The sequence below is a fragment of the Cololabis saira genome, chromosome 21 (genome assembly GCF_033807715.1).
Source record: "Cololabis saira isolate AMF1-May2022 chromosome 21, fColSai1.1, whole genome shotgun sequence".
In the NCBI taxonomy this organism is placed as follows: Eukaryota; Metazoa; Chordata; class Actinopteri; order Beloniformes; family Belonidae; genus Cololabis; species Cololabis saira.
Window position 1 is genome coordinate 22995182 of NC_084607.1, and position 24938 is coordinate 23020119.

At 39.8% G+C, this 24938-nt stretch overlaps 1 protein-coding gene across 19 annotated transcripts in view; it reads left to right on the forward strand.

The window, feature by feature from the left end:
• Nucleotides 1–24938, forward strand: part of cacna1aa (calcium channel, voltage-dependent, P/Q type, alpha 1A subunit, a) — a 90935-nt gene that overhangs the window by 18823 nt on the left and 47174 nt on the right. For all 19 annotated transcript variants that reach the window (XM_061711359.1, XM_061711360.1, XM_061711369.1 and 16 more), the window contains exons 2-18: nt 5906–6012; nt 7314–7453; nt 12565–12656; nt 13364–13516; nt 13870–14057; nt 17003–17106; nt 17302–17417; nt 18123–18167; nt 18281–18364; nt 20088–20294; nt 20608–20720; nt 20929–21041; nt 21143–21274; nt 21508–21580; nt 21723–21840; nt 22824–22891; nt 23046–23152. In XM_061711359.1, coding sequence (XP_061567343.1) covers nt 5906–6012; nt 7314–7453; nt 12565–12656; nt 13364–13516; nt 13870–14057; nt 17003–17106; nt 17302–17417; nt 18123–18167; nt 18281–18364; nt 20088–20294; nt 20608–20720; nt 20929–21041; nt 21143–21274; nt 21508–21580; nt 21723–21840; nt 22824–22891; nt 23046–23152 — 1960 coding nt within the window. The remainder of the gene's footprint in view (nt 1–5905; nt 6013–7313; nt 7454–12564; nt 12657–13363; nt 13517–13869; nt 14058–17002; nt 17107–17301; nt 17418–18122; nt 18168–18280; nt 18365–20087; nt 20295–20607; nt 20721–20928; nt 21042–21142; nt 21275–21507; nt 21581–21722; nt 21841–22823; nt 22892–23045; nt 23153–24938) is intronic.

A 24938-nucleotide genomic window follows, 5' to 3' on the forward strand; every position in this document is an offset into this window, starting at 1 on the left:
AAATATCCAACACAAACCAACATTTTGGACTAAATAAAACTTCAAACTAAATAGAAAAAAAAGAATCGCTTACATGTTTTTGGCCAGAAACAGCAGTGTGACCTTGATATTACACAAATAAATAAATAACTAAACTAAAAGGATAAAAAAGATTCACTGACCCACGGACAAGTGGGATCTCTGTCTGAAGTGCGTCTGTCATTTTGAGCACAAGGCCGAATATTTGGAAAAATAATCATTTTTTGTGGAGTGCATCATCTTTTTGATTGTTGGGAGCCAAAATTGAAACGATGATTAAAATGTGATTAATTACACAGCTCTATGACAAGACAATAAGCCTCCTTTACGTCTCCCCATGATACAAATATTAAATATTTATACACACAAATATTTAGGGAGATATGAAAGGACCCCTAAAAAATAATCTTACAGATAAGGGAACTCATTCATCAAATGTGAGCAGAACAAATTTGTGAATAAATAGAGTGAAATTTATGCATGTCTGGCATTTATGAAAATGTTAGTAGTTCCAAGGTTTTCATTCATACAACCAAAGTCGACTTCTGCCTCCGACCACAGAGAGATCTTGTGTAAATAAAGAGTTCACTAAAAGATTGATCGTCATTATCTGACTTAAAGGCATTAAAGCGTTGCATTTCTTTAAATTGCCTGATTTTGACATGAGAATAGTGTAGGAAAAATAACGCTTTTATCCTGATGGAAATGTTTAATTTCCAAGCTTCTGATTGTGTTTCTGAAAATGTCACAAGGTTGATTGATTGGCTTTATAAGCTGTCCAGGTTCAGGAGAAGCAGGTGGAGGAAAAACTAGGTGAAGGAGCAAATTGCCAGCTGGAACAGGAATTGCTTCTCACACTCTTTCTTTTAACGTGTGCCATGTCCACAGGTAGACATGCACCTTTGCACCCTTCTTATACGGAGGCCCCTGGGTGGGAATTTATGCTAATTAATGAGCGGTGGAGATAAGATAAGAGGTTCAGATAAGAAGATAAAAACATTCTTATGATCAAATCCGTGTTTTACGTGGCGTCCATGAATCCAGAGAAGGTTTTAAGCAAGGCGGTGATTTATGTGCAAATCTGCTCACAGATTTACTAAGAATTCATTAAAGAGGCTCAAGGTCTTTATTTAGCTCTTATTCTTTTAGCTCTATTTCTATTTCTCCTAAAATATCAAAACCAGGAAAAAATTCTCTCTGCACAATATATTTACAAGTTATGTGTTACAAAATACAAATAAGCGTGACTAATAAGAACTGCATTTATACTAAAATGCCTACACTGTAATTCTTGCGTTAGGCTGGCATGTTCCCAAAAAGCAGGAGCTTGTCCGGACTTTATTCCTTCTGTATTTGTGTATTTGTTTGTACGGCATAAGTATGATTATGTGAGCTTGAATCTCTCACTCATGGAGATGGATATGTTAGAAAATAGTGTTCTAATTTTGTATGTACGTATGAGTAAACATGTTTGTCTATACATGTGTGCCTGCAGCAACATGAACAGACATGTACAGACAAGTATTTGTATAGGCAACTATTTGCATTCATGTTCACTTGATGGCATTTCTCTGGAGAGCACGATGGCTGCAGTAATCTTGTGCAGTGCTGTGTGTCAGCTGCTCACATACATTTGCACGTTTATGCGCCAGTATGATGTATGTCTCCCTCCCCTGTCCCCCCATGTGTGAATATGTGTATATGTGTACACACCACTCAGCAGAAGAAAATGCTGCAATCCTATCACACCCCTTTGTAACACTCTCACTTTATTCCTCATTCAGCATTACTCTTCTCCTCATCTATGCCTTTCTCTTCTCCCCATTGTTGTTTTCCTCTCCCCACCATGTCCTCCTTCCGTTTCTCTCTTTTATTCCTCACCACTCACTCCTTTCAGCCACGTCTGTGCCCACAGGACATTTTCTTTTTCTTTTTTCCTTCTTTTTTCTCTTTCATTTTAACCATCCATACATATCTTCTATCCAGCCCTCTTTTTTTTTTTAACTCGCTGATACTGAGTTGCTGTTTGTGTCCTCTTGCACTTGCTGACACGGCATCTCTCTTTCCTTCTCTCTGTCTCATTCGATATTGAATGGAGATTGCGCGATAGCGCTGGGCGTGATTGATGGGCAGGCTTAGTGGGAAAAAGGTGGACTAAGGAGAGATGCAAAGGAGAGATGCAAGAATGCTAGAGATGAAAAATGAAAGATTGGTGAAATAAGGATGAAAAAGAGTATGTGTAGGCTTAGAGGTGTGGCAGGAAAAGAGAGAGAGAGAGAGAGAGCTTGGCAGGGTAGATAGAGAGAGAAATAGATCAGTAAGAGAAGGGCAAGGGCTTTACAGAAACAGAGGGAAGATAGGAGAGAAAGTGACTATAAAGACTGTATGGAGCAGTGCCGGGCAAGGTTAATAAAAGGCCAGTGGACGTGTGTGCATATGTGTGTCATTTGACTCCACTGGTGTACTCTGAGGGACTCTTGTCTCCTTTCTTAGCGAGAAAAATCCATCTTCTACCTACAGTCCTTATTACACACACCAATAAAAATAATATAAAGCAAGTATTTGTGGAGACAATGGTGGAGAGATACAAAGACAACAGAAATGTAGTGTGGGAAGGCAGAATATTGTTATCTCTCTAAGTCCCGGTTCTTCTATTGCGCTTAAGTCTGAAGTCGCTATATATAGCAATTTAGGAAGGAGGAAGAGGAGATTCATTATTGAAGGTTTATGGTGAAGTATGAGTCATCAGTTCTTCTGAGTGTTTGCCTGTCTGTCGGTAACAATACATGTGTCCATGACTATTTCACACATACACTCGGTTCAAAATGATTTCACACCCCTGATTAAAGTTTGACCTCTCATGAGCAGAAGATGAACTGATCTCAAAATACATTCAAGTCAGATACTAAACATTAATTTCAGTGTTCGAGAAACATGAGTTCTTATACGTTTTCTTGCTGTAAATCTCAAACTTCCATACCAATACCGGTACATTTCTTTCATCCTCGGCACAGAACTCAGTGCAATATGCTCTCAAATGAACTTCTGAACATGCTCAATGCAGTTTGTATTCTCACGGGTGAATTAAAAAAAAAAAACTTTTATGCCACAGGGAGTAGCAGAGGGGCACAGTTTCATTTAAACAACACTTCTTCCGATGTTAAAGGGCAGGGGTGGATTGATCTGGAGGCAGAGGCACATCAGACATGAGAAGAAAAAGCTACATATGAACATATGACATTATTTGTGTCATTTCTTTGTGTAAAATAAAAATAAGAATGTTAAAGAAATGTGTCCTCTTTAACATAAATAATTGCCTGCTGATGATTACTTAGCTGCAAATAATCATCATGTACAGTCATGTTGAAGTGTCATTCCTCAGGAGGTGCTACCCATGTGTAGTGCACGAACATACACACATTTGTTGAGATTCTTTCTCCATCAGTGTCGCTGCTTCAGTGTCTCTCTCTGCTCATTCCTGTCACTTTTTTTTAAAATCCGGTACACCCAGCTGTATCACGGCCACATTCATCAATGCTTCTTATACATATGTGCATACAGACTCACATTTATATACTTACACACAAAAACATATACAAACACTCTCAGGCAGAACTTAATCTTAGCCGTGTTATAAAGCTTTAATGGTTTTCCAGCTCCTCCACATCATGACTAGATCAAACTAAAACCCATACAGTGCAGACAGTGGTAAAGTGCAGGGTATTTGCAGTTATTGTGGTGGGCTGATAGATCAGAAAATGATAATATCAATGCCAACATTGGTATTTATATTGATCAATCCCAGTGTAATAAGATTGATACTTTAGTTTCAGTTCCTCTCCTGTTTGCACTGCTGTGATTTCATCAGCGAGGTCACCTGGCTGTCTGAAAGCTGCTCTCTCCACGTGCCTCCTGTCGCAGCGGCGCAGAAACACCTTCCTCCACCTCCGTCCTCTTGTGCTTTGGTGTCGTACAGTCATGTGACTCTGCAGCCTCAGGCAAACAAACAAGCAAGCTAAGGAAGGAGAGCACCTTGCGGCTCTATTTTCAGGCTGAAAATGAAACAATAGCATGCTTTATAGTTTGTAAAACTGCTGATTGCGTCTCTAGGTGTAATAGCATGACTATTATGAATGAGGAAGTGATAACGGCGAGCCATTGGCTTAAGTGACAGTCAATCAGTCATATCAGAAATGAATCCATTTATTTAAATTCTCCTGACGTGGTAGCCTATAAAAGAATTCAGCCCGCTCAGAGTTGTCATGGGTGTGAAATCCAATGATTGAGACCAAAAAGTTTTTTTTTAACCAGGTTGTATATGTTTATTTTTGCTCTAGAGTTGAACATTTTATCATTGGAGTCAGTGGATATTTACTTGCTTTTGCACCCAGCCTCTAGTGGTCATTCGAAGAATCTGCAAACAAATCTTAGTTCCGCTTGAGCCTGAGTGCAGAAGTTAGATGCTTGGCTCTTGGTTCAGTGCCATTTGTCCTCCACTCCCTTCGCAGAGGATGCAGATAGTGAAGGAGGTGCTGCCTCTTCATCCACAGTCAAAGATACCAGTGTAATGTTAGATGAAGACGTCATGCGGTGGGTGCCACCCCTATTCTTTGTTTTATTGTTGGACCTTTGTAAATGATGTTAATAACATGTCTGGGGTGGGCTCTACAGTCCAGGCAGACAACCACAGATAATGCAAAGCTACATCGTGCATAATTAACAGGGTTAGGGGGTACATTTAAAAATCAAATGAAACAGATTACGGGTTAGGACAATATGCAAAATACTACTGGCTCATTTTTGGATATACTAAATAATTAAGAGTACAGCCGCATCTCCAAGGACCACTACACCACTGTGTTCAGGAATATCTGTGCATTAGTTTCACACATCAAGATGTATATGTTTCAATAAACAACTACCTCACAAAGAAAGGAGCACTAAGGAATGGTGAAACAGTGTTACTGTTCTGAATGGCTAGAAAATGAGATTTCTCTGAAAGCAAAGCTTCCACTTGATATACTGTAAATGTCCTCCTGACTCTTTTTTCTTTTATTACCACCTGTTTGTCCTTGATTCATCCATCTTCCTTTTTCTAATCTATCATTCTTTTCTATCTCCCATTTGGACACAAATACTTATTTAGGTCTTGCTGGTTCTGTGGCCTGAATGAGACAGGTGCAGTCCCTTGAGTGGGCAGTGTGTGTGTGTGTGTGTGTGTGTGTGTGTGTGTGTGTGTGTGTGTGTGTGTGTGTGTGTGTGTGTGTGTGTGTGTGTGTGTGTGTGTGTGTGTGTGTGTGTGTGTGTGTGTGTGTGTGTGTGTGTGTGTGTGTGTGTGTGTGTGTGTGCGTGTGTGTGTGTGTATTGTGAACTAGCTTTTTGCGTGGCAACTGAACCCTGCATTGCCCCTGCTGCCTCCTGCCACTCATAGTGTTGATCCCAAGCATAGATAAATAGGGATGGTCATGTCAGAAAAGCCATGCATTAAGAGTATACTCACATATATAATATATGAAACTTACCGCAAAACAGTATTCGGAAAATCATCCTCTGCTGTGGCAAAGAAAGAGAAATGTCAAAAGTCCATATACTGTATGTCCATATTTGTCTTCCTATAATATAACTGTATTCTCATTGGTACATCCAAGTTACAGTGTATTGAAATTCCCAGCATCCCATTTGGGTAGGCTGATACCGATTTACAAAAACAGAGGTTTCCATAATGTACAAGTGAATGTTGTGTTAGACATATGTTCTGTAGTTACAGTTTGGTTTTAAAGCTATGTCTTAGGCCATAATGCCATCACTGAGCAACAAATAACCTTGTGCCATGTAAGCTGTACTTTGCAGTAACATATTAGAGTTGTTCCTTAACTGATTGTCCTCACTCCATTTGAGTGGATGATTCTAGCCACCATCATTGCCAACTGCATCGTCCTGGCTCTGGAGCAACATTTGCCTGATGGAGACAAGACACCACTGTCTGAACGCCTGGTAAATTGTGATTTATCGCTGATTTTATTGGAGATGTGTGAAGTTAGTGTACTTGAAAAGGTTAAGAACACTGATTTTTTTTTCCTAATTAAAAACAAAATGGCTTGTTATTTCCCCCCTTGTGATAAATGAGCTCTTCTCTACAGCAAATCTTAAAAATTGAAATGCACTCCTGAATTTATGAGATCAGAAAGTCAAATTTGACACTCAAACTCTCTTCCATCTTTTTGCAGCCAGATTCAGGGGTTCCATCAAACATTGGCACAAAAAGAATAGAAAACCGAAAGTTCAATTGGTCCTTATTAGGTTTTAAAACGAGATGAACAACCTCAGATGAGCAGCACTGCATGACATATGACACCCTGTCATTATTTATTTAACACAAACTAAGCTGAAATGCAGCATGTGAAAAACTGGATATCCCAAGGTTCAATCACTTTTGGCAGCATTTACTGGAGATAAGACATAATCAGTTTCTCACATTGATGAGGAAGAATGTTGTCCCTCTTTTTCATGTTAGTGAGGTTTATGGAGGGCAGCATTTGTGATGGGCGGAGGTCTTGCACAGATGGCCGAACTGTAGACTCTGAATACTTTAATATACAAAAGAGTTCATGGCCAACTCGGTGACAGCATGGTGCCAACATCCCGTGCCCGTAAATCACCCGTCCACCACTGTGACAGCTTTTATGAGTTGTTTGTGCTGTGTTCAGTTCTTGACAAACCTGGCACTATTTGATATGGTTTCGTCTGACCCTAGGACATCGTTCCAGAAGTCTTTTTTTTTTTTTGTTGGTTTTATTGTGTTTTTTTTTGTTTCATTTTTACTTTTAGATCAAATTTTGCCAAACTAAGACATGCTGCCATGTTTTTTTTAAATAGAAAAAGCTTTCTTCAGGCGTCCCCTGCAATCAAATTGTGAAATGTTTTTTTCTAATTATGGTGTCATTTATGATGCTAATGAAGGCCTGCACGATGTGTCATGCAACACTTTCTTTTTTTCTTGGACAGTCTGACCTAAAAAAAAATCACATGTTATGATCACATAATTCATCAGTTAGTGAAATGTTTTGGACTAATGTTGTTCATCTGAGGTTATCTTTAACTGATTTTAAGATCGCATGGAAAGGACCATGTGACTTTTCATTACATGTAAATTAGTAAAAGTTAGGGACAGAAAGAGGCTGTATCTTAATTTTTAACATGTATTTATAAAGAAGGGTTAGTCTTTTGTTTTCCAACCCTTTTTCAGTTACCTACATTTTCCTTTTCTCATTCTTTGCCTTCTGTTTATTCCTCAGGATGATACAGAACCGTACTTCATCGGCATCTTCTGCTTCGAATCAGGAATAAAGATCCTGGCACTTGGTTTTGCCTTCCACAAGAACTCCTACTTGAGAAATGGATGGAACGTCATGGACTTTGTGGTGGTGTGTACGGGGTGAGTGGCGAGCACAGTAGACATAAGCCACACGCACACTTATGAACAAAAACACACACAAGCTGTTCAGCTGTAATATACACACACAAGGTCAGGGTCTGATGTGTTTTTTTTCCCCTTTAGCTTCACTTGTCATTTGTCAGTCACAAAACCTTTTTCTTTTATAAGGTTAGGTCACATGTTTCGGTGTGTTTCTACACACATACACGTGTGTGCGTGTGTGTGTGAGAGAGAGTGTCCTTTCCCTGCTACGCCGCCATAATGAGTGGGCCCCATTCTGGGCAAGGCAGCCGTCAGATCACAGAGTGAACTGCAGGTAGCCAGCAGCCTGGGTAGTGAACAAATGTCACCGCAGCATATCCAGAGGTGGGGGGTACTGTCGGAAAGAACACTGAAGTAGAAGCAAGAACAGGGGTCCTTTGAAAAATGATGTATGAATGCTGTGGGCTAACAGTAGGAAATAAATTGAACAATACGTATTCATTCCCTTGGGGGGGAATTATAATGTTGCAATATAAGTGACTTCTACAGTCTAATAAACTATGGTCGGAGTCATTACATGCATGTGCGTGTATGAAGTGGAAGCATTCGTAGGTTACATGAATTTTGCGGGTCTTTGCTGACAGCACATCAGTGGGACGAGTTTCCTCTCTTTCTGCGACACACACATGCAACGAGCGAGTACTCAGTCTGGCAGTATGTTCCTATGCGTTAATAAGAGCAATCGTGGCACCAAGCTCCTCTCAGCATGGCACAACAAAGTGACTGAGAGAGAAGAGAGGTGTGGAGACAAGTGTCAGCGAGATAGCAGGAAGGAGTTAGAAGGAGAGGAAAGGAGAGGAGGAAGAGTTAGAGTGGAGAGATCAAATAAAATCTGTAAAACTTCCGTTAAACATCTTGTCTAACTCAGTAGGCACTTGCATTTGAAGAGGGAAATAATTAGAAATATATTTGTATTCCCCTTCAACTTCTAACATCCCTCCGCAATCTTACCGTTGCAGCAGGAGATCTACCGTTGCATCAGTGATCTCCCCGGGAGATTCTGGGTTCAGGGAGATCACTGAGCCTCCAGGATTGATATCTTGGAGGAAAACACATGAAAAAACCGTGGTTGTTTTGTGATTCAATGATTGACAGATATTCCAGGGACAAAAAAGGAAAAATTGTCAAAATACAGTCTGAGAAGTGTATTTAATTTGATTGCTGGTTGGTTAACTGGTTTCTCCAGTAAACAGACACAGGATGGTGATTTTAATAGAGACCAGAGTATGTTGAAGTGTATTTGAAGAAGTGGTGATGTCCTTCCTGTTGGTTTGTGAGTACCGGGCTTTGTCCTGTTCACTTGTGTCACAGACAAGACAGTTAACTCACTTAACTTACCGTTAATTAGACATTGTTACAGTTTTCCATTCTAATGTAACTTCTACAAAATGCAGGTCAGGAAATTCAGTTTTAAAATCAGCCCATCATAGTGATATGCAGTCTCAACTAATATAACAATTAGATTTTCTTTTTCTAAATAGTGAACATACATGCTGACTGAAATCTGACACGTTTTGTACATTTGCAAACTGCATTGCTTTTTTTTTCGGCCGTGCTGCCCTTTGAAGATGAAAGACTACTTGGCCTTTTTACTCACCTTTGGTGGAAACCTTTGATAAAATACTGCTCAGTGTGCAGACACACACAAACACACACAGACCGGTCTGTAACACCCCCAGACGCACGCAGGCACACATTTCCACTTCAAACATTCCTTTCCTTTTCCTCCCTATCCTTAGTGCACTTTCACACGACAAACACACAAATGGAGCTTAACATGTTTGAATAGAAAACCCAAATAAGCCATTCATGCTTTTGGATGGACCTCTCAATTTATGTGCACGTTGTGCTGATTTACTTTTTGTAAGAAACTACCAAAATAGTTTGGCACAGGGGATTTTTTCTTTTTTTTAATTACCTATATTGATTATAAGCCCATTCCTCTTGGTTTACAGCCACTCATGCCTAATCCGTCTGTTTTACCTTCATGAACTTTTGAGACAGCAGATATGCAGAGGGGAGTTTAAAAAATAGCCAAAAAGGCAATGATGGTTCTCTCACCATACCTTTAGAAGTTATGTTTAAAACATATAATGTTCACCTTGGCCTAAAGGGACTTTTTTTTAACCAATCGTTTTCTTTTTTTTAATCTGAAATAATTTCAAACATGTCTAAATGGTGTATCTATCCAGGCATTAGCTTGGCCCTTCTATAATTTTGGAGCAGGCTCAGTTCATTTCAGCAAAACTAAGGTGCACTGTGGACTTTATGGGTCAATCACAGGGTTGAAACGTAAAAGTGGGGGATGAATTCACACTAGAAATCTGTGGGATGAAACTGTGCACCTGGACAACATTTCCTGCTGCTACTCGACCGTGTCACCTCCTGTACCGCTGTTCCATCCTCAAGGAGTGTTTCCCAGTTTAAAATGTGTCTTGAGGTTAGTCTGAAAAATTGTTGCAAATCCCTACAGCTTTTATATTCGTATAATTAATTACCGTACTGTGTAGGCCCGTTTAGAGCTACTGTCGACATTTTCTTCCATTTTCCTCTATATTTTGGCCTAAATTTGGGCTGATTTGACTTGGAATATGACGCTTTTTTCCACCACTTTCGAGCACATGCTTATTTAATCTAAAATACACAGTTCCTGGTAATGCATTCATTGTTTGGAGAGAAAACAATGTAATCTAGTGTGTTTAATACATTTAGCATTATTCCATTCATTCATATATATATATATATATATATATATATATATATATATATATATATATATATATATATATATATAGTTTAACTTACTACTAGTGCCTGTTAGGTTGTAGAGTGGGCTGTATTATAATAGACGAGGGAAAGTTTGCTTTTCCATTGGTTTTTCCAAATGACCCAATTTCCTGTGTACGTACTTAAATTATTGTCAATCAATGTTTTGCCTCTATCCTGCGCCCGTTTGCAGTGTTTGTTTATGTGCGTGTGTCTGTGTGAGTTTTGAAACATTTACATTAAATAAGGGAGGGGCGGCAATCAATCTGGCTCGTCCCTTGGCCCTGTTACCAAGGTGATGCAGAGATTCTATCAATGAGCCAACGTTCCTGTTGCCATGGAAACACTTATGAATGAGAAAGGGCCCAGTAACCGTGGAGACAGTGTGAATGAGGAACTGCTTCATCGGTCATAAAATGTTTGTGACGGTCGATGCTGTTTTGAATTGTGAATTCTTGATAACCTCATCATCATTAGTAGCGTCATCATCGTTTTCTCCATCACAGCCATCATCATTACTGTTATTGTCATTATTACTGATATTATTATGATCATCTGTTACTGTTGCCCTTAGTGTAATCTTTGATTTTTACATTTACTTTGCAAATATTGGATTTTCTTTAATGTTTTCTGTTTTATTTATCTCAAATAATTCAATAACAGACACCTTAATTTATCATGTATATGCAGATGTAAATATGTTAAATATGTTCATAATACGTTTGGTACAGTGTGTACCACTCTCTCCATTTCAAACAAGAACATATGGGGCTATTTATTGATCCTTTTATCTTAGAGTTAAAACCAGATTCTTGATTATTCATCTGCTGTCCATATTGTAATGTTTTATTGTCTTTACATTGCATTTTTATTGCGCCCCCCCCCCCCCTTTGTGCAATGATTACTTTCCGGTCACTATCTGTTGATGAATATCCTGACAGCATACACATTACTATCTTTACGTTCAACCAGCGTAATCTTTATTGCAAAGCATCTTTCTGGATAATGTATTCTAGACAGAAATAATGATGTTTTACCTCTGCTGTGGAGCATGCTGTGTAACAGAACCTGCTAATCATATATTTCTAAGACACTACTGCATTTCATGACTTTGATTTCTGCCATTTAAAGGTGCATCTTTAATTAATCTCACTCCCTTTAATTATTCTGTTGATGTTTGGGCTTTTTTTTGCAAATGTCTGTTCATTGTTCTTGAACATGTGGCTTGTTGCTGGAGCTGCACGTGCAGCTGAAGTACAGTACATCAATGCCATACGATCCTCTCCATTCCAAGTCAGCCTCTCATGAGGCATTTGATATCACACAATGTCATTACAAGGACCCTTGCCATCACACCAGTGATGGATCACCTTCAGCTGGGGGTCTTCCTGGTAATGCAATTCTATATTTAACATCATTAATAACTACATTCACCCGCAGACCCTGGGTTAGGGTTGCTTTTCCCTTCTAACCAAATTAGTAGTATTCAAAATGAAGCATGTGGAGCTGAAACATGTGATTTAAGACTTTGCTGTGTCACTGGTCTGGTGAAACAGAGGAAGTCGAGATGTGTGAGAGAGAAAGAATAAAAGAGAGAGAAGTGGGAAGTAGGGATGATTCACAGTGTGCGTCAGACGAGAGGACTGACTGGAAGTCTGGCAGCAGATGGGAACGTTTTAACCTTCACGAGCTGTTTACAATGCACACAGCACTAATGTTTTACTGTGTAGTTTAATAGTATCAAGAATAACAAAAGGCAATATCAATTATAAGCATCTCTGATTCACAACATCAGTCAGAGCCCTTCGTCTGCCTGCGTTTTTCTTTTATATGTATCTCAGTTTTTGTTCAAGTCGTGCTTCCTTTTTTATCCTCCCATCTCCCTGTTTCTCTGCGTCTCTCGATCTTTCTCCTTTTTCATTTGGTAGTCCCTCTCTCATCCTGATACAGAATACCATCGCTTTGGCGCATCCCTTCCTCTTCCTAATACACTTCTCTGTCTTACTTCAGTTGTCAGATGTATTGATCAGCTCAGCTCTCACAGGATTTACATACAGCGCTCATCCAGCCTCTTGTAATGGCTTTGCCTGGGTGTGTGTGTGTGTGTGTGTGTGTGTGTGTGTGTGTGTGTGTGTGTGTGTGTGTGTGTGTGTGTGTGTGTAAGAAAGAGAGCGAGAGAGAGTGAGTGTGAGAGAGAGAGAGCGGGAAAAAAATGTGAGAAACGGACTGACAGTGACAAGCCTGACTGGCTCAAATATTGATTTCTTGTGCACAATTCTGTGCATATGTCCTTTTCCCTCCAGGATTCTGTCAACTGTGGGCTCAGATTTCGACTTGCGGACGCTTCGGGCTGTGAGAGTACTAAGGCCTCTCAAACTGGTGTCTGGTATTCCCAGTAAGTCAATATGCAAAGACATCCCCATTTTATCATAAACAGCTTTTGTGCCTTAGTTTAAACGATTAGAAAAACATTTCTTCCTTTTATTAGATGTTTTGGGGGAATTGAAACGGAAAGGTGGAGCACCTCATGTCAGTTTTATATGCAGTTTCTGTGTTGTTTTGCATAATACACAAGCAAGAGTGGCTCTTCTGTGCACACTCTGCTACTTTTCAAAAATTTTACTGGCACTGTTGCCACTGCAGAGTTATTAATAGACCGCTCTCCACTACTAGCTTGAAATGACAAAGACCGGGCTTACTCATCAGAAAACTTACTTGGGTTTCTGTGAAAACCAACACCATGAATCATACCAGCATGCGATATACATTTGAAAAAGGTGTCCTGTTTTCGTGAAACATTGAAATTAAAACCCATCTCAAAGGGATGTCTCTTTGACCTTTTGTAGAAGAAAGAGTGTTTTTCACATCCGCTAAATGCGTTTATTGGCTCTCAGCAGTTTTACTCAGCTGGTGTCAAAAATAGACTGGAAAACAGGCTTTGTGTAGCGGACAGCTGCTTCTGGCTTGGTGCACATCTGGTGCACTGATAAGCACTGTCTTAAAGACCTGAGGTCTGCAGAGCCGGACCTGGGAGAATCTAACTGTTTTTGTTGAAAAATAAAAGTGACGATGAGCTGTGATGACATAAACTGTGCTCTTCAGGCTTGCAGGTTGTGCTAAAATCCATCATGAAGGCCATGATTCCTCTACTGCAAATTGGCCTGCTTCTTTTCTTTGCCATCCTCATGTTCGCCATCATCGGCTTGGAGTTCTACATCGGCAAATTCCACTCAACCTGCTTTGACAATCAAACAGGTAAAACAATGCATGCAGATGTTGTTTTCTGCAGGGATCTTTCCCCAAACAATACTGCACATGGCTCCACTGAGGCACAATACAAATGGTTTCAGTGATCAAACTGAAAATTTTGTGTGGTTCAGCTAAAAAAATAAAAACACATTTGTTTTAGTTATTTGAGTTGTTTGACTTATGATATAGAAGTAGTATGTTTTGCCGCCTGATAGTAATGGCATTTTCCATAAATGTACAGTAGGACTGATTCAGAAGAAGTTAAGTAACAGAAATTAAGATGTTTACTTATATATATGTGTATATATATATATATATATATATGCCTTTTCTTCTAATGTATTTCCACCCATGTTCAGATGAGATTCGAGAAGAGTTTCCATGTGGGAATGAACCGCCCTCGCGGCTGTGTCCAGAGGGCACCCATTGTAGAAAGTACTGGCTGGGACCAAACTACGGCATCACCCAATTTGACAACATCTTGTTTGCTATCCTCACCGTCTTCCAGTGTATCACCATGGAGGGCTGGACTGAACTGCTCTACTATGTATGTACCTATGAACCCATCCAAACCGCCAGTGATCGACTAATTCATAGAAACAGTACCTAGCTCAGGAAAACAGAAAATGTTTATAAAAAGCAAAGTATGTCTTAAAACAATGATAATGGGAGAATAATGGATGATGGGTTTTTCATTGTTATTGAGTTTCCATATGGTTAATTTGACTGATAAAAATGTAATGGTATGGGTTTATCATATAAAGCCTGATTTTAGGGACAGTGGGTTTTTTTTGACAGACTCTTAAAAACAATCTTACAGTGTAGCAGTTGAATATGTAAAATATAAGGGGAAAATGGATCATTTAAAATAATGAAACCAGGTTCAAATTATTTATTTTTATGTATCTTTTGAAATATCATTAAATGCTTAGATTTTGTTGTTAAAATTGAATACTTCCACACCATCAAGCTATAAAATGTGCACCAGAATGCATCCAAAACAAGACTGAGGCTGAATGGTTTCCTGGTGTCAGTAGCAACCATTGCCATGGAGACAAGAGGTGGATGAGGGTTTTTTGAGTGTTATTGTAGTTGTCTCGTTTCCCTTTTCCTCTAAGTTCCTCTTGGTCTCTGCATTCCTCTTTTTCTCCTTTTCACATCCTTTTCTCCGTTTCTCTTGTCCCTCTCACTCGGCCTCTCCCTTTTCTTCGTGTCCCTCCTTCCCGGTGCTGCTCTATATTTAAAAGGGCCTGTTCAGCCAAGTTATTCTTGCAGCTGCTGGGGAGTGTAGCAATAAAAGTTTAATGGTTGAAAAAAGGGTCTGCAGTACACTGGGTACACATCAGCAATACTGGCTTACATACAGGAGGGAGGAAAGAGGAAGGAGGCAAGACAGGACAGGACCATGAGAGGTAGTTCAAAGCAGGAAAGAGAAACAGGGGAATCTAGGCAGAATAAATTGAATAATCAATATTGAGGCTGATCAATGTCAGGGAGGAGTTGGCATAGAAAGGAAAAGGGGAAAATTGAAGGACAGAAGGGAGGAATGAAGGAAGGCAAGAATGAACAAACACTGAAAATGAAGGTAAGATGTGTAGAAAATGCAGAGGAAGGAGCTCCAAAAGAAGAGACAAAACAACAAGGAGAGGGTAAATAAGATGAGAGGGGAGTCTGGACAGAAAGTTGATAAAGACAGAGAGGGAATGAGCAAAGCATTTGCTATGCATTATTTACTGGACAGTGCAGCTAGATAGAGTGGCAGGTAAGCATTTACTTATTGAGACGACTTAAAGCAAATTCAGGTCACCCCTGCTGTTGCTTATATCAAAGGGTATCCAAGGCACATTGATTGGACTTTTTTTCTTGAGATTGAGCACTATGTATTGTCTCTTATATAATAAGAGCCTCTGCGGGTATTTAAGATACATAACGTGTTCAGTATTTGGATGTTTGTGGATACACCTAACATACCTTCGGTTTGTTTCATAAATACATTACACACTAGAATTTAAAGCAGCACAACGTAACTTTCAGCTTTTCTGAGTTTGGCGGCATCTTGTGGACAAAATCGGTAGTGTTTTACCAGAAAGAACACTACGTTTCCCATGAGCACCAGCGCGTACTGCCGGAAAACTCCTGTCCCATCGCGTGCATTTGTTTTGATGAGAGAAGACAGGACGCTTTTCTTTTTCACCAAGTGAACAGAAGGAACGCAAAAAAAAGATGTTAAACTGCTGGAAAGGAACTGGAATCTACCGGGATACCTTAAACAAGGAAACCAGGGAGCAGTATATGGAGAAAATAATGATTATTAACGGTCTGGATCCATATGAAATCACTACTGAAGACCCATGTGTTTCAATAAATTTGTATAATAGTACAACATACAGTACATGTTTTGTATCCTTCTTACTTCTCTTTTCTTTTTTTTTGACTGCTATATTATGTTGAAGAGGCGTGAGCAATATTTTTTTTTCCTCGTGAGATTATTTTTTTCCTCTGCAGCTACAAATAGAGTTAATATTTTTTCCTCAACAAACTAGTTTTATCTGAAGATTGGGGTTAATTGCTCCGCAGAGAGCTGGCCAGCAACTGCGTTTAGCTGGAGAAGTGGGGAATAAAACCCGTGTTTTGATCCGACGCCCGTCTGTGTGAGTGTTTGTGGTTTAAGGCTGTTTATGGTTCTGCGTTAAATCGACGCAGAGCCTACGGCGTAGGGTACGCAGCGACACGCACCGTACGTCGCGCGTCGCCACGTACCCTACGCCGTGGGTCTGCGTCGATTTAACGCAGAACCATAAATCATGCTTTACTGTGTGTTTGGTCGTTACAGCCGCGATCCAAAGCGAGCCGACGGCTCTTTCACTCTTTTACTTTGTTATATCAGATACTTGGCCTGCGTGGTTCTGCCTCCGAGCAGGAAACCGTTGAAAAGTTAAACCATTAGGGTCTTTTCCCCACGTCTGTTATGTGGAGCTGCTGCTGCTGCTGCAGCAACGGGTTACCAGCTCCTGCTGAGCTCTGCGCTCCAAGCCCCGCCCATTTTCGTCTCGACTCCGAATCGGGAAGGAGGGGGAAGTGACGTACGCCGTAAAGCAGTCAAAGTCGTAACGATTTGTAGTTTTTTAGTGTGGCAGGGTTCCTACCATGCTCCTCAAAGTTACATAGTGCCAGTGAAGGTGATACAGACTCCCTCAGACCATGACAGAGGTTTCATTAAACCTGTTGGAAGTTGATGTACCATCAGAATGACTCTGGAAATATTATATTAAGGTGGAAAAGTTACGTAGTGTCGCTTTAAGTCTATCATCATTTCATATCATCTACAAAAATGTCTCATATTATTCTGTAACTGGATGGGATTAGATTGGCCAACTGGACTCAATCAAAAACAGTCAACCAAGTGATAATTCAGTTTGGTTTGATTTTATCATCATCTGGGTGCAGAGTGACAGAATTGTTCCCCTGTATAATGTTTGTGTGTGTTTCCAGAGCAATGACGCCTCAGGGAGTGCATGGAATTGGATGTACTTCATCCCTCTAATCATCATCGGCTCCTTCTTTATGCTTAACCTGGTGCTTGGTGTTTTGTCAGGGTAAGAGTAAATCTGTGAGAATATGCATGTGACAAAAAATAACTCTTGGTTATTGCTCTTTTCCCCACTATAATAATTTAACAAATACTGGAATCATATATTGATTTGTTTTCTTTTTCTAGCCCATTTTATACATCCCACAGTAAAAACACATGGTAGTTATCTGCTTAATTTGCATTTTGTGTGTCCACTTAGGGAATTTGCCAAAGAAAGAGAGCGTGTGGAGAACAGGAGTGAGTTCCTGAAGCTCAGAAGACAGCAGCAGATCGAAAGGGAACTTAACGGTTATCTTGAGTGGATCTGCAAAGCAGGTTTGTGCAGTTAGCTGAAAATGTAGTTTTCACTGACACTGACTCACACAACCAGATAAATCTCTTACTGGTATTTTAAGTGAGTGCATCATGGTACATTTTGACCCACAGATTTGGGGAAATGGAAGTAGAAATTTTACTGCAAGTCTAATTTAAGGAAAGCCATAAAATACATATTGAACATTACAAGTGTTACACGCTGATTGCATTTGCATTTGCATTTACTTCCATTCTAACAAGTTTTCATCAATTTCATTCTCTCTAATCAGTTGGTAAATATCAACTTGTTTTGGTAATATTAGCTTTATAATGCTGATAATTCTTAAAAAGCTACTTAATGACCGAGTATTCATCCTCCTGTATTTATTGGACACATTTCTTTTTCAACTGAAAAAAAAACAACTAAAAACACTTTTTCATGTAAAGATGCCAAAAAGGCTAGATAAGACGAATGGAGGGGATGGATGAAAGATAAGAAATAAGGCAAGTTGGTCTGTAGATGCCAGAAAGAACAAACAAAACAGGAGATAGAACGAACATACATTTGATCTACTTAAAAAAAGATGATCAGTAAATCAATGCATTTTTTTGGTTCCTGGTGAAATTAAAATGTACAGTGATGGATTTTATAAAGAGTTTCTAAATGTTGTTGCTATATGGATTGTTGTTGCTATATATTATAACATTTTTGTGTATGATTTGTAGAAGAGGTCATCTTGGCGGACGATGAAAACGAAAATGATTATGATGGTATGAATTTGTACTGTGTGTGACCATTTAACCATTTAAAAAATAATAAAACTAATATGAAAGCAGAAAAAACACCAGTCAGCATCAATATGGTTGTGTTTTCTCTGCGACAGGTTCTCGGCGGAGAGCCACAAAGAACCATAAAAGCAAAGCTGAACTTCTAAACCCAGAGGAAGGGGAAGGAGATCTGGCAGTTGGTAAGACACACACACACACACACACACACACACACACACACACACACACACACACACACACACACACACACACACACACACACGGACAAACCGCATATACATAGAGATGCTATCTTATCTCACATTTCAGCATTACCTGACCCTTCTCTCTCTCTCGTGCCCTTTCCTTTACGCCTCCCTCTTCCTCTCCACAGATGTGCCTTTCTAATATCACATTCCTAATATCTCATCTTTCACCCTGTCTCTGACCTGCCCCTTGTAATCACATGTTGTTGCTCCAGTCCATCTTGCACCAACTGTCTCCATAAAGAAATGCTCCCTAATATTGTTTAGATATGATTTCTAGGAGATCAGCACAGGATCTGTAGGTATATACGTTGCCTCACAGGCCCCAATAACTGAACTATCTATCAACATTTACTGAAGAATAAAAACATAACGCTTTTTACTACAACTGAAGAATTTAGCTAAAGCGATTTTTTTTTTGTCAGGTTTGATACCCATATTTGTTTTACATATTTTTATTTACTTTTTTTTTTACACTACAGGGATATATGCTTGTTTATCTTGAAGTGAATGTGTCAATATTTACCAGATGTACACACGTATTTGTTACAATGTTCAACTCAGAACTAAATAGACACAAATATCAATGTGACATATACACTAGAGATTTACGTAAATGCCATTGTCCTTTCAGGTTTACTGCATTAATGAGCACAATATTACGATGATATTTTCTAGTATTTTTCTCTATAGTGATGTAAGCATGAACAATACAAAACCTGCTTCTTTAAATTTGTGTTATGTTATGTCATATTATGAAAGATAATAAGATTTGTCTTCAAGAATTTAACCAGATATACAGTATAGATTTGGATGTTACTTATTGATACTGTCACCAAGTTAATTCTTGTAGAACTAACCCCCCCCCTTCTTGTGATGGATGATGGTTGGTGTATGATCTCTGCATAAGCTTTGAGTGCTGATTGACTCACACAGTCTGAAGGATCATTTCAAAACGTAAATTAGAGGAGTTTAAAATTGCAGCTAATTGTGTCCTCAGTTAATAACTCCATATATATCTTTGTAATGATAATGAGCATTCCCTTAATGTGACAAGGTTGTGATGGTAGCATGTTTGCGTCAGCAGAGCTTATCAACACAGGAGCCAGGAGGCAGCACAGTACACGGTACTGTCTAGGCAGTCTCCAGAGTAATCCGGGATTTTGTTTGTCAGCATTTTGTCAGACACTTAAACTCTTGTGAATTTTTCTGTCTTTAGATCACCTTTGATGTGGTAGGCATAATTTCAGAGAGTTTGGTAATAACTCCAGAGCAGCATGCAATCCAATCATAAATCAGATGTTACCGACCAACCCCTGCTTCGTCATCATTTGTGCAGTTACAATGAATTCACTATGCACGGATATTGATGGTGGCTCTATATGCGCTGCAGATTTCTAGTACTGTATTACAATACCTATGAGTGTGGAACCGGTACCAGTTTAGCACCAATTCTCTACACCAGAAACAGAAAATGACCCACTAACAGCTAAAAATATCCCCTGGTGAATGATTATACTTCTTAATGATTGAGGTATATATGTGTGCAACTATGTCTGTTGACTGTGATCCATCACAACTGGTATCTATCTTTGTGCAATATGAGCAGAGTCCCACTGTCCACCTCAGTAAAGCTAATTATAATCACTACTTCCAGGTTCACCTTTTGCCCGTGCCAGCCTGAAGAGCTCCAAGCTGGAGGGATCAACCTTCAAGCGACGAGAGCGACGACTGCGCTTCTTAATCCGACATGTTGTCAAGTCGCAGGGCTTCTACTGGACTGTATTGTGTTTAGTGGGCCTCAACACCATGTGTGTGGCTGTAGTGCACTACGACCAGCCTGAACCTCTTTCAGATTTTCTAAGTGAGTACAAGGGCAGCACAAATGAGCTCCATAACGAAGACACAAATGCTGTCATTGCAGAGTACTTTAATGGAGGGAGTTAGAAAATTCTTAAGTAATCCAGGAAAAAGCTGAACATGACATTTAGCCAAATCGTATCCAATTGCAATAGGATGCTGTGCCGAAACCTTTTATTTTGTTTTAGATTTAGAAACAAATGCTGTGTAAGAAATGTGTATTTGGTAAATTTGTAGGTATTAAGTACCAGTTCTTTCAACTATTTGTTAACCATACCCCAACCCCCACCCTTCTTGTATTTTTTGCTCCTGTCCAGATTTTGCTGAATTCATCTTCTTGGGGATATTCCTGACAGAAATGTGTGTAAAGCTGTATGGCCTTGGCAGGCAGGCCTACCTCAACTCCTCCTTCAACTGCTTCGACTGCATTGTTAGTCCCGCTGCACTTGAGTACACACCCCACTCACAAATAAATAAATAAATGATAAGTAAATATATAAATATGAAACAGAATATGCTCTCAGCCACTGACTCACAAGCAGGTTTGTGCAGACACTTTTTTCACATGCTGACGTGTGCACATTATTTGCTGATGACGTTGACGAAGGCGTGCTTATATTTGTATGCATTTGTCCCAGGTGATATGTGGTAGTATATTCGAAGTGCTATGGTCCATCATCAATCCGGGCACGTCATTTGGCATCAGCGTGTTACGAGCACTCAGGTTATTGAGGATCTTCAAAGTCACGAAGTGAGTCACTGACATTTTTGCTTCCTAGAGTAAAATAAAGGACCTATTTTATGATGCTGTCAGCCACAACTAAACAAACACTTCCTGCCTCTCCTCATCAGGTACTGGGCATCTTTGCGAAACCTTGTCGTCTCCCTGCTCAACTCCATGAAGTCCATCATCAGCTTGCTATTCCTGCTCTTTCTCTTCATAGTTGTCTTTGCCCTGCTGGGCATGCAGCTCTTCGGAGGACAGTCAGTGCCGTTTTCTTGTGTCATTACTCCTAGTTTTTTATTATGAGATGGGTTTTTGTTCATTGCCAGGTTCTAAATCATTGTTTAAACTTTTTTTCTGAGACTAACTACTGCTGTACTTGTAAAATACATGTTTTCACCTTCACTAATTTACCTTCTTTGTGATTTCCCTCCCATTGCACGTTTCTGTCTTTGTCTCCTTTTGTTTTTTTTTGTTTTTTTTCCCCTACCAGGTTCAATTTTGAAAATGGTACCCCTCCCACCAATTTCGATACCTTCCCCGCAGCAATAATGACCGTGTTTCAGGTGAGCAGAAGATACAAATTTGGAGAGGGTGGGAGATAAAGCATAATGGTTGGAGAATCCATATTAAAACATGTTTGCGTTGCCGTCTCTGATATCCCTGTGTGTATGTGTATATGTATTCGTTTGCATATTTGTGTGATAGATCCTGACCGGCGAAGACTGGAACATGGTGATGTACGATGGCATCAAGTCTCAGGGTGGAGTCAACAAGGGCATGGCCTTTTCTGTCTTCTTCATTGTACTCACACTTTTTGGCAACTGTATCCTTCAGCAGTAACGTGATAAAGAGATTAAATGAGGTTAAACTTGTAAACACTTAGACCCACAACTGGATGGGCAGTGCCAGCGACCTTAATGGTCCTCTTGGGGTGAGCGAGGACAGAAATAAGAGGTTTTTATTCCAACTTTATGTTTACGGTAAGAAATGCTGCAGTCATCAAACAAGTGTACAACGCGGTGTCCACTATGGTGATGGTGACCCTTTTAAGACTGTCTTGAAAAAACAGACAATATTGGCGGTAAAAAAAAGCCTGGTTCCATAGGTTTAAGAAGAGGCTGTGTAATGTGATTTAAAAACGAAATACTGACCAACACTTGAGCCAGTACTCAGTTGAAAGACAAACAATTAGGCAAAGAGTTGAACACACTCTCCACAAGAGTAATGCCAGCCTCGGTTGGTCCAGACTCTAGAGGAAAGTCTCACAATCGGTGCCTCTAGGACACACACACACACGCACACGCACACGCACACGCACACACAGACACACACACACTGTCTCACCCAGTCCTTGCCCTCAGACATGGTATTTATCACTGTGTCACTAACTTATGGAGAAGCATTCATACCTGGAACGAAAAAGAAAACAAACCTCCTCACGAAGGCAATGATTTTATTTTTTTTCAGAAATTGTGCCTTGGGGGTGGTTGTCCCACAAGCATCGTCATCTTATATTCAGGTCAACATGGATTTTAAAGTGAATTTATTTGCATTGATATATTTATTTTAATTTAGCACTTTTATTTATCACTATGGTCAGTCTGTATTCAGACCTGGCACTGAGATTAACGTCAGGAATGTTACTGTGGTGTGAACGATATGCTGCTTTGACCTTCTTGTGCAATCCAATTAATGAACCTGCCAAGAATTATGCAATGTAAGTGGCTTAGCCAATTCTCTTATGGGCGTGTGGTATACAAATGAACAAACTAACAAATACTGGATTGCTTTTAACTCTGTGTTCAGACACTCTGCTGAATGTGTTCTTGGCTATCGCTGTGGACAATTTGGCCAATGCACAGGAGCTGACTAAGGTCTGATTGTTCAACATCTCCACACAATATCCGGTTTTTAAAACACTCTTCTACTGAATGGAGTTTTTTTTTCTATTTAACTCATTTGCATTCCAACTGCTTACCTCTTCATTCATCATTCACTTCTGATTTCCTTGTTAATCTGTCTCTGCAGGATGAACAAGAGGAAGAGGAGGCTGCCAGTCAGAAGATTGCGCTGCAGAAAGCTAAGGAGGTGGCTGAAGTCAGCCCACTGTCTGCTGCCAATCTCTCCATTGCAGCGTGAGTTTCTATTTTTGTCACCGCTACGCTGTTTTTTTTTGTTTTTTTTTACAATAGAGTTTAGGTGTCATGCACTTAGTCCTCAAAACCCTAAAGTCCCCAGATCTGAGGACAATGATAAGAGAATGCAAATACTAGCAAAATAATCTTCGGGTTTAAAGAGTAGGCTTCAGCAACTCAGTGAAAAACAAATGTATACTAAAATGTTTTGGAAAACTGTTAGAGAACCCGTCATTTGTGCAAGTTTGAACTCTCACGACATCACTATATTCGCCAGCTTCAGTTTTACCCCAGGCCCAACCATGTCCAAAGGCATTTGTTTTAGTTGAAATTTGATTAGGTCACGACAAATCACCTTTACTTTACTGCACATTTAAAAACAACAGAAGCTCACCCTTTAATAGGGCTTGGCTACATGAGCTCAAAATCAATATCACAATGAATTGAACATTTAATTTCGATTGTGATTAATATGCGATTATTGTAGGTTTTTTCTGTTTTTGTTTTAGGTTTTTTTTTCCCCCTTGTGAATTTTACAATTTCAAATGTTGGCCGACTATTCTTTTCTTTCTTTTCATCAATAATCTCAGTGGAGCAGCGTTGTCCCATTCTTGTCTGATGCAGGATTCAACAGTCCTGGGTCTTTGTTGCTTAATTTTTAATCATGATGCTCTAAATGTTTTTTTGTGGTGAGAGGTCTGGACTGTAAGCAGGCCAGTTCCGCACCCGGACTCTTCTCCTCTGAAGCCAGGCTGTCGTCATGGATTCAGTACGTGGTTTAGCATTATCTTGATGAAATATGTAGGGCCTTCCCTGAAACATCGCCTGGATGGGAGCAGATGTTGCTCTAAAACATCAGTGTTCTTTTCAGCATTGATGGTACTTTTCCAGATGTGTAAGCTACTAAGACAACTCCTTACCATCACATGCAGTGCTGGATCGTTCCTCTCCTCTGTACAGGAGAGTCCGTGTGTTTTTCAGATAGGATTTCAATTTTCGATTTTTCATTTTGTGGAGTACGTTCCTGAAATTGTTCCACACCTTTTTAATGCTGTTTGTGGGAGATTAGTGAACCTCTGTACATCTTTACACCTGAGAAGCTCTGCTAATCAGTTGTTCAATGCTTCTCCAATCACTTTTTTCTGTGTGCCAATTACTTCTCCAACCTTTTGTTGCCCCTTTCCAACTTTTTTTCAATGTTTTTGCTGTCATCAAATTCAAAATGAGCCAATATTTTCGATGAAATGGCAAAATGTTGATATGTCTGATATGTTGTGTTCTACTGGAAACAAAATATGAGTTGATGAGATTTTCAATTCATTGCACTTTGTTTTTATCTATATTTTACACACTCTTTTGGAGTTGGACACACACACACACACACACACACACACGTGCTGCTGTAGGCCGGCTCTCCACTGGTCAGATGAGCCTTTGATCTCTTCTCTTTGAATACACAGGGGTCTTTCCTTTCATTGCTGTTAAAGTTCACACACTCATACACACACATTCAAGCTCACAGCACAATATGGTCCGCACAGCAGGGAGACCATACGCATCACAACCACACGCAGTCCTGATCGTACCGCTTTGATACAGCAGCCCCCGCTCACACAGTATCACACACAGACATCACGGAGAGGCAGGCCCTACAAAAATGCTCGTATGTTCGTCCTCTTATTTATTACACTGTTTTGTTGTCACTGTTCGTACAGTGTACTGTACCTCACTGTGCTGTGAGCATTTGTGTCTGTGTCAAGGTTATGTCTATTTTACTTGGGATACT